General features: G+C 41.1%; 2 protein-coding genes across 8 annotated transcripts; both read right to left on the bottom strand.

Annotated features, from left to right (window-relative positions):
- Nucleotides 1-557: 557 nt before the first annotated feature.
- On the bottom strand, nucleotides 558-9,768 carry LOC115751441 (protein FLOWERING LOCUS D). Of its 6 annotated transcripts, none has more exons than XR_004016623.2 (7): nucleotides 7,865-9,768; nucleotides 5,720-6,475; nucleotides 5,593-5,638; nucleotides 5,367-5,491; nucleotides 2,727-2,858; nucleotides 1,832-1,931; nucleotides 558-1,209 (listed from the first exon to the last, which is right to left on the bottom strand). XR_004016623.2 is itself a non-coding variant. In XM_030689379.2 (6 exons), exons 1-5 carry the CDS (start codon nucleotides 9,654-9,656, stop codon nucleotides 2,797-2,799), a joined length of 2,781 nt encoding a protein of 926 aa, XP_030545239.1. In that variant the 5' UTR covers nucleotides 9,657-9,768; the 3' UTR covers nucleotides 558-1,209; nucleotides 2,794-2,796. The 6 variants fall into 6 exon arrangements, 1 of the variants encoding a protein (XP_030545239.1); XR_004016627.2 differs by having other exon boundaries at nucleotides 1,832-1,926; XR_004016628.2 differs by having other exon boundaries at nucleotides 2,794-2,858.
- A 1,209-nt stretch (nucleotides 9,769-10,977) lies between these two features.
- On the bottom strand, nucleotides 10,978-14,824 carry LOC115754089 (putative ribosomal large subunit pseudouridine synthase SVR1, chloroplastic). Of its 2 annotated transcripts, XM_030693024.2 has the most exons (11): nucleotides 14,383-14,824; nucleotides 14,244-14,352; nucleotides 13,908-13,987; nucleotides 13,376-13,476; nucleotides 13,203-13,275; nucleotides 12,909-13,002; nucleotides 12,747-12,795; nucleotides 12,223-12,373; nucleotides 11,660-11,716; nucleotides 11,371-11,426; nucleotides 10,978-11,108 (listed from the first exon to the last, which is right to left on the bottom strand). In XM_030693024.2, the coding sequence occupies exons 1-11, from the start codon at nucleotides 14,758-14,760 to the stop codon at nucleotides 11,048-11,050; spliced, it is 1,209 nt and encodes a 402-aa protein (XP_030548884.1). In that variant the 5' UTR covers nucleotides 14,761-14,824; the 3' UTR covers nucleotides 10,978-11,047. The 2 variants fall into 2 exon arrangements, with proteins under 2 accessions (XP_030548884.1, XP_030548875.1); XM_030693015.2 differs by having other exon boundaries at nucleotides 14,244-14,824.
- Between the last annotated feature and the right edge of the window lie 448 nt (nucleotides 14,825-15,272).

Here is a 15,272-nt window from a genome sequence, read left to right as displayed (position 1 = left end):
TGACGGGCCTTTTCTTGAACCTCTCTGCGTTTGTGGTAGAAATAGGCTATAGAAATACTTTCAGTACTAGTCTTCGGTGTCTATGCAGACTAACAAGATCACACACCAACTGCGAAACTCTATTTGGCTTACATAGGCGGGATCTATCCAAACATTTTCGTCTCTCTAAATCTTTAAGATGATCTGTATTCTGAGGATTAACCTTCCCACCTACGGCACCCACTCAACTCGGCCAGGTTTGCCTTATATTTTCCATTTTGACTCTGCTCTTGCCCCCCAGGAAATTGTTCTGCCTTGCCCTCCAGCTACATTCGGCTGAGGGATCTAAAGTTACAGTCGTTTGCTGTCTCCTCGAGTCGGTTACAGGGGGCCTCCTTTCACCAGTCTATTTGTCTAGATTCTGCTTCAAGTACAAGACTTACGCCCAGAGCAAAGCACACAGGACCCTCTAGGAAAGGTACAATTCACAAGAACATTTCCCTTTGGTTTAACTAACAATCACATTTCAAAGTCAACAAAAGGCCATATGAAGAATTCCACAAAAAATCTCCTGCGAATTCCACGATGATTTCCAAACTGGCATCTGCTAAATTGAACTAAGTATCTTATGTATTTACGTTTGTATCTGGAATTTCACAAAAGAAAAGGGAGTCTCCTTTCTGTCACACCTAGAGGAATCTTTGAACCTCAGGCTGTATAGCTGAATTTCGCCAATGAATACTTTGGAAGCATAAAAAATTCTTCGATCATCTGCCTTAAAACGTTTTCCAAAAAAATAGCATGATGGTGACGTCCTCAACGAAAGAACAGAAAATTATAGGTCCTGCTTCCTTGAGGTAGTAAAGGGTAATCTCACTCCATCACTTGATTGGCAGCAGTCAGAACGATCAGCGGCAATAAGAGATGCCACATTCAAATATTGCCACTATGACAACGTCAATGAAATACAGGCCTTCATGAAGACATTCTCTTATCATGGAGGTGGCTGGGAGGAAACTGGTTCACCAGCTCTTGCTTCAGAATGAGTTTTTTAACAATCTATCATCTGCTAGTCCACAAAGCCTAGCCAAAATCCATTTGGAGCTTCTATTTAGTCATGCAAATGTTGGTGACCCATGATGATTAACCAACGATAACTAACTTTACACAGCTCAAGGGACACCAGCATCAAAAGCAAGGCCATATAGAATCATAGATGCAATGCACAACCTGTAGAGAGAGTATGAGGAAATGAGGATCCAATCTTGGCAATAAGAAAGAAGGCAAGTTCAAGAGCCTAGTCAGAATGTGTCAAATTATCCAGCCCCAAACTTTTCCCCACAGAAAGTCATCATTTGTATTTGTGACAGCCAAAATTAGTATTTAAATGAACCCGACTAGACTGAAAATGCTAAATTCATTAATATTAAAACTAGTTGATCCTACTGAGCAGAACCAACGAAATCCCGACTTTACAAAGGCATTTTGCATCTAGATTTTCTCTATGTTTTCCATATAGATTCCAGACAGGCCCATTAACTTGACGATGTATCCCCACATGCAGGGTGGCCAACACATTGTCTAGGTGCCGTCTCCTTTTGGGACTCATTTCCTTATGTCTTCAATGAGAAGACTAACAATATGGGGGCAATGAAGAAACTAAGAAGAAACTGGTTCCTAAAACAACCAACATAGTAGATTTTTTACTATATTTGCGTAAGCACAGTCAAAGGTTCAGTGGAACGTCACGCAGAAGAACAGATACTAAGTTGAAGACCAAATCAAGGAGGCCATAAGATGGAATCGAAATTCACTAAATTTATCTGTTCTCTATATAGAAAGAAGTAAGTACCTGCTCAAAACATCGCAAACTAACCGGTCATCGATACATGTCAACTTCTTGAGAGGAACCTGGAAGCTCAGCTCTTATGCTGGGAAGATCGTAGTCTGAACTGAAATTCAAAATCAGTCAGTTTCTTTTGCATTTCCTTTCATCAAAAGGGAGAAGAGAGGTAAGGGCTCCACTATAATTGATTTGTGTCTCTCAAGATTTGGTGCTATTCAAATGGTTCAGTATACCAAAAATCTTCAAAAAATTTCTGACGAAATGGTGCCTTCGACCTTTCGGCAGCAAAAAAATGTGGCAGAGAAGATAAAAAAAGATAACAGGTTTAACAAAGAAAAGCCAAGGTAAGCCAGGATTTCAAGTTCTCAATTCTAAGCCAACAATCGACGACCGTTACTCAAAAGCCAGCTAATTTTCAGTAAGTCGCAATATTCATATTACATCATGAAGGTAAGGAAGAGCCACCAACTTAAATTTACACGCGCGCACAGTGTGATAATACTCGATTTGGGCACTAATTCTTGGTAAGTAGGAAGATTCATATTAAATCATCCAGGCAAGGAAAAGCCACCCACTAAAATTTACACGAACACCATGTGGTAATGCTCGATTAAAGCAATGGAGTAACTATTGCAAAAAGAGTGATTAAAATAATGTTGCGGAGGATAACTCAGTAAATGACAAACTCCACCAGATTGCCCAGAAAGTGGAGAAAGAAAAATCCTAGATACAAATCGCCTTATCATTGAATTAACAACATTTACGAAAGAGCCCACATAGCTATGGGACTTTCCAGGGAAAGTAAATCAGACTTTTAATTCCTGAAGCGTTCAGATTGTTAGATAATGAAATCTGGAACAACAAACAGCCATAAGTGAAAATCGCTAGTGACTATCATTACCGAAATGAATGATGAAAGCGAAGTTCCAAAGCCATCAAAATGTGAACATATAAATCTGTGATCTCACCGTTCACCTGTCTGCAAGGTGTACACTTTCTTCTAATTGCTTCGTTATGTCGTCATGAACTTGCCCTACAAAAGAACGATATTCTTCAGATATTCAGTTACAGTAATATAAAGAAATTTACAAGTGTACCATACATAATGAACCTTCTACTACAATGAAACAACCCTCCCGTATTCATTGTGTTCAAACCCATAATGAACCGGCCAATTCAACTTGTTGAACCATGAACCAATCCAAAGTCATCTCCTACTAGACCATTGACCGTGTATAGCGGAAGTGTTTTGAAATGGTATTGACCCGGTTTAACTGGTCAAACTGAGGCAATTAGATTTTTTTCTAGGGTTATCGAGCCAATCAAATATTTATTACTCCCAGAGGAAGCCTACAATTACTAATATGAAAGTACATGTCCGGGCGTTATTTGCAACAAAAAGGGTTTTGACATCTGTTCGGCACTCCTTCATTAGCAAGACAAATGTTGCAATTGCTGAAAAATTAATGATATTTTAACAAAACTTGAACCACCGATTCAACCAGCTGAGCTGCTAGTCCGACTCTGGGCCAAAAAAGAGCAGCTGATTGCGAGACATTGATTTTTTAAACAGTGGCTACTTAGTTGTATCGGTCACACATCCATTCCCACTAAAAGAGCAAAAGAGAAAAAAAAAATTATAAAGAGAAGGGAACTAGTGCAATGAAACAATAAATCCCAATATTTATAATAGAATGATAATTGACTCCTACCATTAACTAAGCCTGCGAATCTATAACATGTAGTTGGCCAAAGAAACTATCTAGAACATGAGATAGTAATTTCATTCCTGCTTTTAAGTACTGGCGCCCACGAAAGATATGCTATTATGCAATATGAGTGATACACGAGCAATAAAATCTCTCTTTTCCTATCTCTATCTCAATGAGACGAAACAAAATATCTTATTTTCTTAATTAACTAATTATTGGAGCAAGTCTTGAACAAGCCCCCCGATTCCTGACTATAAGTTATTCTTTCCTTTTCTAACTGATTCGTGAAATGCCATACATATGCCTTCTTGACAATAATCGTTCCTCAATCTATAACCGACATATAATACTCCAAGACAAACTATACAGCTAAGATCATTTAATCTAATCATCCCACAAGACCATGGGCCAACTGGTAATGAATATTGACTAGACAAAAATAGCATCCAATTCTATGCATTGCTATTTCCTGGATTTATTATACAAAAATTAGTAGACCTCCGAAACATCTATAAAGGAAAGTTGAGTCACACATTCTAGCAGGGGACTTAAACACAACTCAACCTTTATTTTTTATTCATGTTGTCTTTCATCCCTTTATCGTGTTACGTCAACTCAAATGTGTTCAATCGAGATCTTAAATAAGAGAAAATGACCCCGTAAAGTAAAGAGCCTCGCCTAAAGGACCAGACCCGGAGCTCAGTACCAGATTACTTGGCGATGTATGTTCTTGCCCAATTGATTCCCTATATTTTTAGTTTTCTTTATTCCACTAGTTCGATAATTTGATAAGTTCCTTTTTTAGTTCTGTATCGCTATTTTGAATGTCTTAGAAAGATTCACTTTATCAACACCGAGACTTTTCTCTACTAGGAAAGAAATCACATGATGCATATTATAGATACAACTCTTAGCCAAATGAGTCATGTTGCTTTGTCGATAAAAATGACTAAAAGACACAGTTTCCCTTATTCAGCCTCACAAGGAGAAGCAAAATTCATCAGGCAAGTTAACTTTTAGGTTCTCCACAAAATTGAGATATTGTTCTTCTAGGTACAACCAAACCTAAGGTCAATGAGGGTTCCAGACAGATGAAACCCTACTCCCTTGTTTGGTTACCAAGAGCAAAACCATTGGAATGGGATTAAGGACTTTATCATCGCTCCCCCGACATTTAGTGACAGAAAATGATGAGGAAAGAAGATAACACCTGAACGAAACTCATCCCTTTATCATGATTTCTAGGTGGTGGGATTATGAGAGGAATTAGCAAATGGAATTGATAAACACTCGAAAAGAAAATGACATTTCTCCATAATGGACGCGCAGTCATTATCTAAGCTCGCTTTCTTCTCTCTCTCTCTCTCTCTCTCTCTCAAATGTGCACACATAATTCCATATTGCCAATTCCAATCTCATTGCATTCTGTTTATCCAATTCCCACCAACCAAAGAGGAATGGAATGGAGAAATCGTCAATATATAGAAACCAAAGTACAAACATATATCCTTTCAATCTCAGCATTTCATGAAAACAGAAGTTTACGAATCCACAAGCTGATACAGAAATAAACAAGTGCTTATAAAATTCATGTATAGTGCACCCATCAACCCGGTAAATATACTGAAGAAACGTTACCAACCAAAACTAAACAATTCTTGTAGCATACAAATGCAAGAAGTTTAAGCCACTTATTTTCCCAGGTAGGAATGAGGTTTAGTCATATGGTGAATGTGGCGAATGAAACAAAAGAAAAGGATGTTAAATGGACAAATAGAAGATCTATTTTCGAGCCACAGACTGTTTTGCTCGCGAAGGTCTACGTCTACCTGTCTCAGATGGGCCAGGAGTGGCTTGATTTGTGCTCCTACCATCATGTGTCACCTTACTGCTTTCAGCATTTAAACCAGGAAGAGCTCCCAGACCTCCACTTTTGCCCACTATTTTAGCTTTTCTGAGGTATTTTGAACAGAAATATTGGAATTACTAGACCGATTTAGCTATATCTAGCAACATAAAAGCAATTGGAACTTAAGCTAGGTCTAAGCATTGTACCTGACAACTTTTTGCTTCGGAGCACCTCTTTTATTCATCAATGTACCTTCCAACAATCAAAATAGGTTTCAACACCAGATTTTTATACGAAAATCACTACTCTTTTGATAAAGGTCTGATTCCTCACCTGATTTAGTAGCCAAAGAAACTGAAGCAGGTTTGCGCTTGCCCCTTTCAGCTTTAATGGAAGCAATCACAGAATCAGCGGCAGGTCCTAAACCTTTCCTCCCTATCAGCTTTATCCCAAGCTTTTCAGAAAGATGATAAAACCTCATCTCATCACCTCCTCTCACTTCTCTCAGCTCAAGAGCCTGTTGCTTTGACAACAAGGTGTAAATGTGAAGTTGTTGTTGCTGATTAAAATGTGACTGAAGCTGTTGAAATAGTAGTTTATTGGTATGCTGGTCTGACTTCAGACCCTCATGAGCTTTTTTACGAGGCTCGCTAAAAGTCACTCTCAAAATTGCCCCAGAACTGGGATCAGAGTTCTTCTCATAAATGACAGCAAAGCTCCCAAATTCCAAATCAGGTTCCCTGAATAAGTCAGCTAGAATGGAAGCACAGGAATGGGCATTCTTCGATGGAGTCTGGTCAATCTTTTTCTTTGAAGCACGAGCATTAGCATGATGAACCATATTAGCAGCTTCTCTCAGCCCAGTCAGAAAGGCCCCATGCATAGTTGCAGGATACCTTCTGGTAGTTGCCTCCCCAGCAAAGAAGAGCCTTCCATCTCCCACACTTTCACCTAAAATGTCATAGTCATCTCCAGAGGCCCCTACCGCCACATTAGAGTAGGAACCTAAGCAAAAAGGATCACCACCCCACCTGGTGCAGACAGTTTGGATAGGATCTGGTACCTTGATCCCCTGAGGTTCATAAATACCTGCACTCCCAGATCTTAACAATAAGTGAACAATTACGGATAATTATCTACACAACCATTCGACTTCATCGCATGAACAGCCAAGAAACCATCCATAGTACACTAACTGCTCTCCCCATACCAAGACTTTGTCTTTGATCTAAAAACTCTGAAAGACTAAGAAAAAAGGATCAAGGCAGAAAAAAGCTAGAAATTGTAGCCGCTGGACGCTGTTGATGACTGGCTTGCTTAGTTTACATGGAAGGGGGTTAAGAACAGCACAAACTTCACTCATACAAAGATTTCATGCCAATATTTAATATTTCGCAGGGACACAAACTACAACAACAAACGGGCTACACTTGCAAGTGTCATACGATAAAAGAGAACCAACCTTATTTATCTATCATATCATCCATCATAGTGTGAAAGGAACCTAGTCGACTCGTGTGAACAAATACTCATTGATTCGAGAATTCAACCTCAATACACTCGTTGTCTATTCCAAGTGACATACGACAAAGTTGCAAGTGCTTCCTGAAGATACTAGACAAATGACAGGCTAGCAAGCAATGAGTAGCTGAATTATGCTCTTAAGCCAAGCCATAAATTTCTTACACTTCAAAACAGACTACGGGCTAAATAAGAAGTTCTCTGAGTTATATTAGAATCAATAAGTACTTGATATGCCAACATCAAATCTGAGCCATAATTTACCCAATTTGCACGCTATGATATCCATCATTCTAGGCAGCATGTTATTTAAATGCACCCATAATGCATATAGTAACCTCCGACATCCAATATAATCCATTAACTACATAATATGTCAAGTCCAAATACTAAACATAGTGTTTGCACATTGCACGCCATAATTTCTGTGTTCTTTTCTTCACAACAAGTAATACATCGTCTGCAGTTATTTTGGTCCAGCAATACATTTATTAGTCCCCTAAAAAATGCCCATGCACCTTCTTGTCGACTCATGCATTCATGCATTCTCTTCTGCACATATGTAATATTTTGGGTAATCATCTCAATGGTCCTAAAAAATCAGACGAGAGTAAATCAGGTACTAGGAAGGTCCATAAATTTAAAAAAAAAGAGAGAAAAAAAAAAGAAAACAGAATCTAACTCGCGATATAGATTCAAATGATATAGTCAGATAGCTCTGTATTCTAAGAACAATCATATATTTAGGGTAGAAAAACAAATCTATAACTAAGATATTCTGACAACAAATACACAAAGTACATGATATTGTTTTCGCAATTATGGAGGATCGATTACGCGTTCCAATTTTTCCACTCTTATTTTAAAGCAAGTTTTGCACTCATTAACTAGCCATTAACAAATTTATCGAACTCCAGTAATTAAAGCAGAACAGTTGATTTTAATTACAGCTGTTACCCTTAAGAATTTGAAGAACCCGCGTCACCGCATCAGTAGGGGGCATGCTCTCAAACTTATGTGCAGCTTCCCCAGCTACTAATGCAATCAAGAGAGGACCACCTGCAACCGTTGCATAGCTATAAAACAAAAAGAACTCCCCACGGCGGCTTGGATCATCTTTTAGGTGTCCAAAGGTGTCAAGATCTGTGCCCCAAAACACATGGGGAAAAAGCATTGCAACCTTATTTAGCAGCCCAAATCCCAGCCTCTTTATCCCGTCAAGCTTTCTCTGAGGCAACTCGGGAATAAACTTGATAGACCCACTTTTCAGAACACCAAGAGGAACAGTACAAAGTGCCATATCACCCTCAAAAACCTGGCTACCTGCCATGACTTGCACACCATCATTGCCATATCTGATAGTATGCACAGTTCTCTCATACAAAATAGGTACATTCTCAGCCAAAGCCTGAACCAGCCTTCCATTCCCTCCATGCAAAAAACAGTGATCACCTCCCATATCATAAGGATCATCCTGGTCCCAAAATGCAAGGGAAAGCTTTGAGAGCAAACCTGCATTAGCATATTCCAAATTGGCAAGATGCCAATTGAACAAGTTCATTTCCTCAGCATTTACAGCATCCCCATAAACTGGCCTAAATGTTTCCAGGGCGGATCCAAGCGAAACATCCATGGACACCTCTCCCATAGACTGCCTAAGCCTGCTGGCCTTATCCAAGAGACGGTTAAAAGCAGTCTCAACCTTCATGTCTATGTCGGAGTCAACCGGCTTCCCATCCACCCTGTAAATAGGGCACTTATCCCTCACCTTGTGAAGTGGATGCCCTAGCTGCCGAGCAACAATTCCGAGGGGGTTCCCCAATGTCCCAGTCAATACACTTCCCCCTAAATCGGCAGCAGCAGATAGCTTGTTCCCACCTTCCATCTTCTTTGTATAAACCCTCCCACCTGCTCTCTTCCTACCCTCCAAAACTGTCACCTTAAAACCCAACCGCATCAACTGCCGTGCTGCAGCCAATCCTGCAAGGCCAGCGCCGACAATAACCACGCTATGCCTGCTCGGCTCTGCCGGAATCTTGTCTTTAATTGCGGGCGTGACCCCAAAATTAATATACCCATGAGAAACCAAGTAATCATAAGCAGAGTCCAGTAGAGAAGTGCACTGTTTAGGGATAACATCCACAAACATCTCCTTGGTAACCCAATTGGACACATTCTCACGCCATTTCGCAATAATGTGGTTCCTAATCAAAATATAGTTAACCTGTTCGATCCCGCCGATCACTGGCACAACACCGAAATCGATCTCTTCGTCAGTGAGCGAGTCGGCTGGGAACCCAGCCGTGAGTGCAATGAGGGCCTCAGCCGTGGACTCTCTATTGATCACGATTATCTCATCAGAAGCGTCAGAGACAGAGCTAGGGTTTTCCAGAGCAGGCTTACTCGAAACAGCAGCAACCAGAGCAGACGAAGAGGCCGATGCGGATGCAGATGCGGAACTAGGATTACCAGACGGCAAGGGAGGGAGCTGGAAGGGGGCCACATTCCGCTGCGACCGGCCTCGCCTACGCTTCTTGGGGACGGTGAAGGAGAGGAGGGGATTGTAGGCGGAGCCCGAGGCAGAGGCGGAGGCGGAGGCCAAGGTGGGATTAGGGTTTTGCGGGGACGGAGGGTTGGGAGGTGGGGGAGGGACGGGGCTGGGGCTAGGGTTTGGGAGGGGCTCGAAGGGGTAGAACTCGAGGGGAGGGAATTCAGCGAATGGGTCGGGCGAATCGCTCGGAGGCTCCATTCTCGCGGCTCTGTCTCGCTGCGAGAGAGAGAAGAGTAGGGTTTTAGAAGAAGAAATGAGAGAGACGAGAGGGAGTGAGGACTGACGAACGAGAGGAGAGTGAAGGTCGGTGGCGTTCGGTCGCTGAGAAAAATATTTGAACGGTTTTAGTCGTTAAGTCCGTTTAAATCCGAGAGCCGAGTGCGCGCTCGAAAGAGCTCGAAAGGTGGACAGCCTCGGGGATTCGAGGCTCTTGGCCCAAGCGCAAGCCATGCACAAGACGCACGTGCCTCCTCCGAGTGAGGTAATGCTGATCGGCTCATTTTTTTTCTCTTCTCCTCTCTTTCGAAAATATTCCCTCGAAGGTGTTAAGTGAGACCAAATCGGATATCGGACTGGGTTTCGAGGGATGTCGGGTTTAATTAGATATTTTAGTCGGTTTAGACATACATTTCCATTGACGAGACTTCAATATTTGCTTTTGTTGCAATCTTGAGTCCGTTCTTGTTATTCAAGTTATTTGGACGGCAGACGATGCGAGTAGGGTGAAATGCGAATGAGCATCGGTAAGATGTTTAATCACATCATGTTAGGTCCCAAGCCAAATCCCGCCGGCAATTCATGTTTTGATATCTTTTGCTGAAGTTTAATCCGGCAAATCATGTTTTGTTATCTTTCTTGGAAATTTAAGTGAATCAAAATGTACACGGATCAACTCCAAGACAAATGTAAGAGTTGTGAAATTTGCCCTTTTGTTAATCTATCTTTATCTCCTTGGCATCAAATCAATGTCTACATTTGTTCCACAGTTAAAGTTCTCCTGTCTTTTGCGAGTAAATATTTTTTCGTTTTGCCACCGACCCACCGCAAAGACTGGTAGCAATACGAAAACCAAGGAATCAACCGGAAATCACAAATTAAAATACTAGCACAACATAAAAAGGGAATATGAGCAAGTGGATAAAGAAACCCCTACAAAGTAAATGTGCACTCTGGAAATTACTTGCATGATGTTCAGATCTTAGCAGAGCCTGTTTTCACCAAAAAAAAAAAAAATGGACAAAAATAATTTCTAAAGTCCTCCAAACGAAGCTAAAACCTCTTGCAATAAAAACTGATGACCATGAGGTTCCTATTCTCCTCAATATATACTCAGCCAGTAATGCTGCTTCAGAGACGACTCTACCGGCTCTTTCAATTTTCCATCTCTGGGTATGAATGTCGATCGACCGTAACCGCCTTTTGTGGTATTGATCTTCAAGTAATCAATATGTAGTTCAACCAGCAGCTCAGAGGGCAGGAAGCAAATGCTCAAATTCTCCTTGACAATGAACATCTTTTACCATTTTTCATTTGAGTGCTATTGCATGAGAAAGTTCAGAGAAACTCAGTCCGGCATGAGCAGTGATTTCTTAGCTCTTCCAACCCAGTGCCTGAAGGTCAACTGGTTTCAATTCAACATGCTTCCCGATCCTGAAATGATAACAAAATCAGACAAAAAAGTTCTAATGAATCTTGCTACCTGGAATGTAATTAAATGAAGTGATAACATAACTTCATTTTCCAGTAGAATCTGCTATAGCACAAGTTAGAGCTATCAGCAATGACTGGTAAGAAAGTATCATCTCATGCAAAACATGCATTCATAATTGTGCTCGTGCATGAAATGCGTCAAGAATGAAAAAGTCTAAACTGGACACAGAGATGACAAATGGGTAGAGTTAAGAGGAATTACCCAAGATCTGTTGGAAGTCTGAAACCACCAATTCGGACTCGCTTTAATGAATAAATCTGGAAAAGCAAACGAGAGGTAAGTTCTTTTACATGAAAATATGTTAGCATATGCAGAGAAATTGTTATATGGTCTATAGACCAAGTGTATCAAGATCAATCGAACCATTAATCATGTGGGTCCCCCCATCGGGCCCACATGATCAACGATCTAGATGGGCTTGATCTACAAACCATGCCATATTTTTCCGCATCTGTAAAGATGAGTTTGTTCCGCAATCGACCAATCTAACCTCAAGTCCAGCATTTTTTATAAGCTCCCTGACTTCATGGTTCCTGCCTTCATGGACCTGGCGATGCCCAATAAGGAAAATAGAATTATGACATGAAAGCTACTCCAAGGCAATGAAAAGAAGACGTATTATAAAGCCAAAAGACGATTTAAATTGTTCAAGTTTTCTCATTTAGTTGTCATTACAGGTAAGTGTTCCTAAACATGCCAATACTCTGCAATTTTCATCTCGCCACTGTGGCAAATAAAGCGAAAGGAGTCAGAAAAAGAAACTACATTGAAATATCTTGCTTTTCAGCACTGAAGATAAGAGGATGAGTACTTCTATTTCAGCTGTTGGTGTCATTGATCAGTTGATCTAAAGTGTTTTTCCTCTTTCTACTCTTTGGACAAATAAAGATTGCTTCCGGACATGAATAAACTACTTCCAATACATTGACATCAGGACTACAAAAAAAACTGAAAGAGACCGAAAATTCTCACTCATCTTCTTTCTGCTAGAAATGTGTTTGGAACCGAATAACATATTTTTTGTCACGATGCTTTGTAAGTGATAAAAGGTACCACAATCCGAAGACGAGGTCTTGAATTATCTGGCTGCCTTGGCAACAACTCCACAGAGTCTGGGATGCAGTGAATTCCATCGACAACTGTTCCCTGACTGATGGCCATAAAATGTCGCTTGTGCACCTCACCATCTACTGCTGCAATGTATCTGCAATTCAGAAACAAAACCAAGGTCAACTCTCAAGTATGGTGAAATGAAGAAGTAACCACTTATACTATTATAATTTGTACCCATATGTGAATGCATTTAAATTCAAAAAAATTCGCTTTCTAGACAATCCCTCTAGAATAGGGAATAGGGTATTCTAACAATATTACTAGTTACTTTGTTCTCTATTTCCATTTGAGTCAATCCTTAGGAAAAGTATTTTGTGTCCACCTATCATCTGAAAAAACAAGCACATGGACAATTTGGAATGCAAACCCCAAAGATTGAGAACTATATCCATAGCATCACGCAATTTTCTACTTTTAATAGTTTCAGAAGCTGCATTGAAGAAAGAATCATGTAAAACACTTACTCCTTAGATAAATTTGCAGAAGGATGTGAAATTTTTTGAGCAAAATCTCCTGCAGAACATAGCACAAGGAAAAGTTTAACATAATCCATGGCACCTTAAACTCAAAGAAGCTTCATGTTCACATAAGAATAATCTGTTGCAGCGTCTCCTTAACTATCATACCGTCATTAGTCACAATGATCAAGCCAGATGTGGCAACATCGAGGCGGCCAACAGTGAATAGTCGGGGTTTGGATAGTCCAGGATTTCTCTTGCCCTAAAATGAAACGGCATTTTTTCCTTAGCTTGCAAAAATGTACAGACATGCTATAAGTCACAGATTTGTTAAGAACTCGAAGCTCCCAGTAAATAAGCCTTTGCAGATACATAAAATGTCTAGCAAAAATATACAGAAGATAGAGTACATAAATGATTAATCAGTAGAGAATGGCACTCTGGCAAGTATGGATATGGTACCAAGATTTTCAGATAGTCGTCAAACAGCTCCAATACGGATTTAGACTCTTTCTCCCCAGCAGAGCAAATGTACCTGTCAGTATTTTCAGCATTAGCTTATGCTAAAAGAAAGGAAAAAAATAACCTAAAACAATTTTCACAAAAAGCTACAGTGTTTGGAGTTAGCTGCAAACCCTTTCGGCTTGTTCAGAGCAAGGTAGACCTTTGGCGGCAACTTTTTGGGCAGGCGGTTCCCATTAACATAAATGACATCCTTCATAGGATCAACTCGAGTCTGCATCAGTGATATTATTTCAACAGCGGAAATAAGCAAATTGTTGAAGATGAAGTTATCTCAATAGCCAAGTCTTGACTTTGATTATGATAACTTCTGTCCTCATTTTCCAAAACCACATTAACAACATGTCATCACAAGAATGTTCTAGCACTTCTCTTCAATTTCCTTTTTCTCCACTCTTGGAAGAAATACGAGGACCCAGAAAACTGACAGCCTTTTTGCTCTTCCTTTTGCCCTTCTTGTTGGTGGGGAGAGCAGGAAAGGCTTTCTCACGAACTAAAGCGGGTTAACAAGTTCAGTCGCAGTTGCCAAGAATGTTCTCTCAAGATCAACTTATGCACAATTGACATGATTCTTGAAACAACAAGGCAATTCTTTTTAAAAGGAAAGAGGAAAATGGTAAACAAACGCTAACTGTAGGAGCTGACCTGAGGGGTATTACACACAGAGCCATTAACAGTGACCTTGCCTTCAAAAATGAGCTCCTCACTGCCCCGCCTCGATGCCACTGTCAACAACAACAACATTGCGTAAATTCCAAAATGATCAAAACACCTCACTGTCTTTACTAGAAGGTACAATCCATTGCACAAAGAATCTACAAAGGAAAAAAGTTGAAAATGAAAAAAAAAAAAAAAAATTCCCAGAACGAAGACATTTTTTGACCGAGAGCTTTCACACGCATATTCGCAAGTACATTAGTGGCACTTGAGCCAGAGCAGTGTACACGAGAGTTAAGAAAACCAGAAATTTGTTTGAATTACCCCCGGCAGCAGCGAGAACCTTGCTGAGGCGCTGCGGGGGATCCCTGAAATTCTCGTTGTAGAACCGGCGCGCCGCCTTGGAGTACTTGGGCTCCCCAGCGGCCGCCGCCTTGGGGTACTTGGGCTCACCGGCGGCCGCCGCTGCCCCCTTCGGCTTATCCTTCTTAGGCGCCCTCTTCTCCTTGGTGTCGGCGTGGGCGAGAGCGTGGATGAGGCGCGCGGGAGGGTGAGACTGGAGCTTGAGCTGGCCGTCCTCGCCGCGGACTATCCAGGGGATGAAGAGCTGCTGGCCCGCGCCGGAGATGAAGCTGCAGTCGCGGGAGTCGGGGTCGGGGCCGGGCGTCTGCTTCGGTTTGGGCTTGGGCGGAGCAAAGGAGATGTCGAACTGTAACGGAGGGGAGGAGGGAGAGGGAGAGGAAGAGCAAGTGATGCGAGGCGAGAGGGAGAGGGAACGGGGATGGTGTCGCGGGAAATGGAAGGACTTGGAGAGGGATGACCACGAAAGTGTTGCGGCCATCGTCCGAGGTTTGGGTTTAGCAGGAGCATGAGAGGTCAGCCTCTACCCGCAGAGACTGAGAGATAGAGGCTTAGCATTTCCATTTGGATTTTTGTCGGCGAACTGCCCCCTAATCATATAAGTTATACGCAATCTTTCGTCCCGATACCTTAAAAAAAAATCCTTAACTTCATTTATGGCACAGTTCTGTCCGAAATTTTAACGTCATTACTTTTAGCTTTTGCCCAAATTTCATATTTAAGAATACATATTTTGAAAATGAATTTTCATGTCAATCTAAATAGCGTCTTGTTGTATTTGAAATTTGGGCAAAAACTTAAACAATTAAAATTGACTCTCTTCAATTACTCACGCTCTTAAGGAAGTCTTCATTCCATCTCGCTATATCTGATTTTGTGATCAATCTTTAATCCCCTGTAGTCAAGGCTCTCCCCTCTCTCACGGTGTGAGAGCTCATGCTCAAGATGCTCGATTACTTCTTACTCGGGATATTTTCATTTTCGATTGTCAAG

The sequence above is a fragment of the Rhodamnia argentea genome, chromosome 5 (genome assembly GCF_020921035.1).
Source record: "Rhodamnia argentea isolate NSW1041297 chromosome 5, ASM2092103v1, whole genome shotgun sequence".
Classification (NCBI taxonomy): Eukaryota; Viridiplantae; Streptophyta; class Magnoliopsida; order Myrtales; family Myrtaceae; genus Rhodamnia; species Rhodamnia argentea.
Note: the sequence above shows the minus strand (reverse complement) of the source record. Positions and strands in the feature narration are given on the sequence as shown.

Coding starts and splice junctions, on each gene's coding strand:
- LOC115751441 (XM_030689379.2), bottom strand. CDS start 9,656: ATGGAGCCTCCGAGCGATTCGCCCGACCCATTCGCTGAATTCCCTCCC. Junction 6,476..7,864: donor GGTTCTTCAAATTCTTAAGG/GTAACAGCTGTA, acceptor CTGGGAGTGCAG/GTATTTATGAACCTCAGGGG. Junction 2,859..5,366: donor TCCTGGCCCATCTGAGACAG/GTAGACGTAGAC, acceptor GTTCTTTTGTAG/GGCAAGTTCATGACGACATA.
- LOC115754089 (XM_030693015.2), bottom strand. CDS start 14,760: ATGGCCGCAACACTTTCGTGGTCATCCCTCTCCAAGTCCTTCCATTTC. Junction 13,988..14,243: donor GGTTCTCGCTGCTGCCGGGG/GTAATTCAAACA, acceptor TGTTGTTGACAG/TGGCATCGAGGCGGGGCAGT. Junction 12,796..12,908: donor GATCATTGTGACTAATGACG/GTATGATAGTTA, acceptor TATGTTCTGCAG/GAGATTTTGCTCAAAAAATT.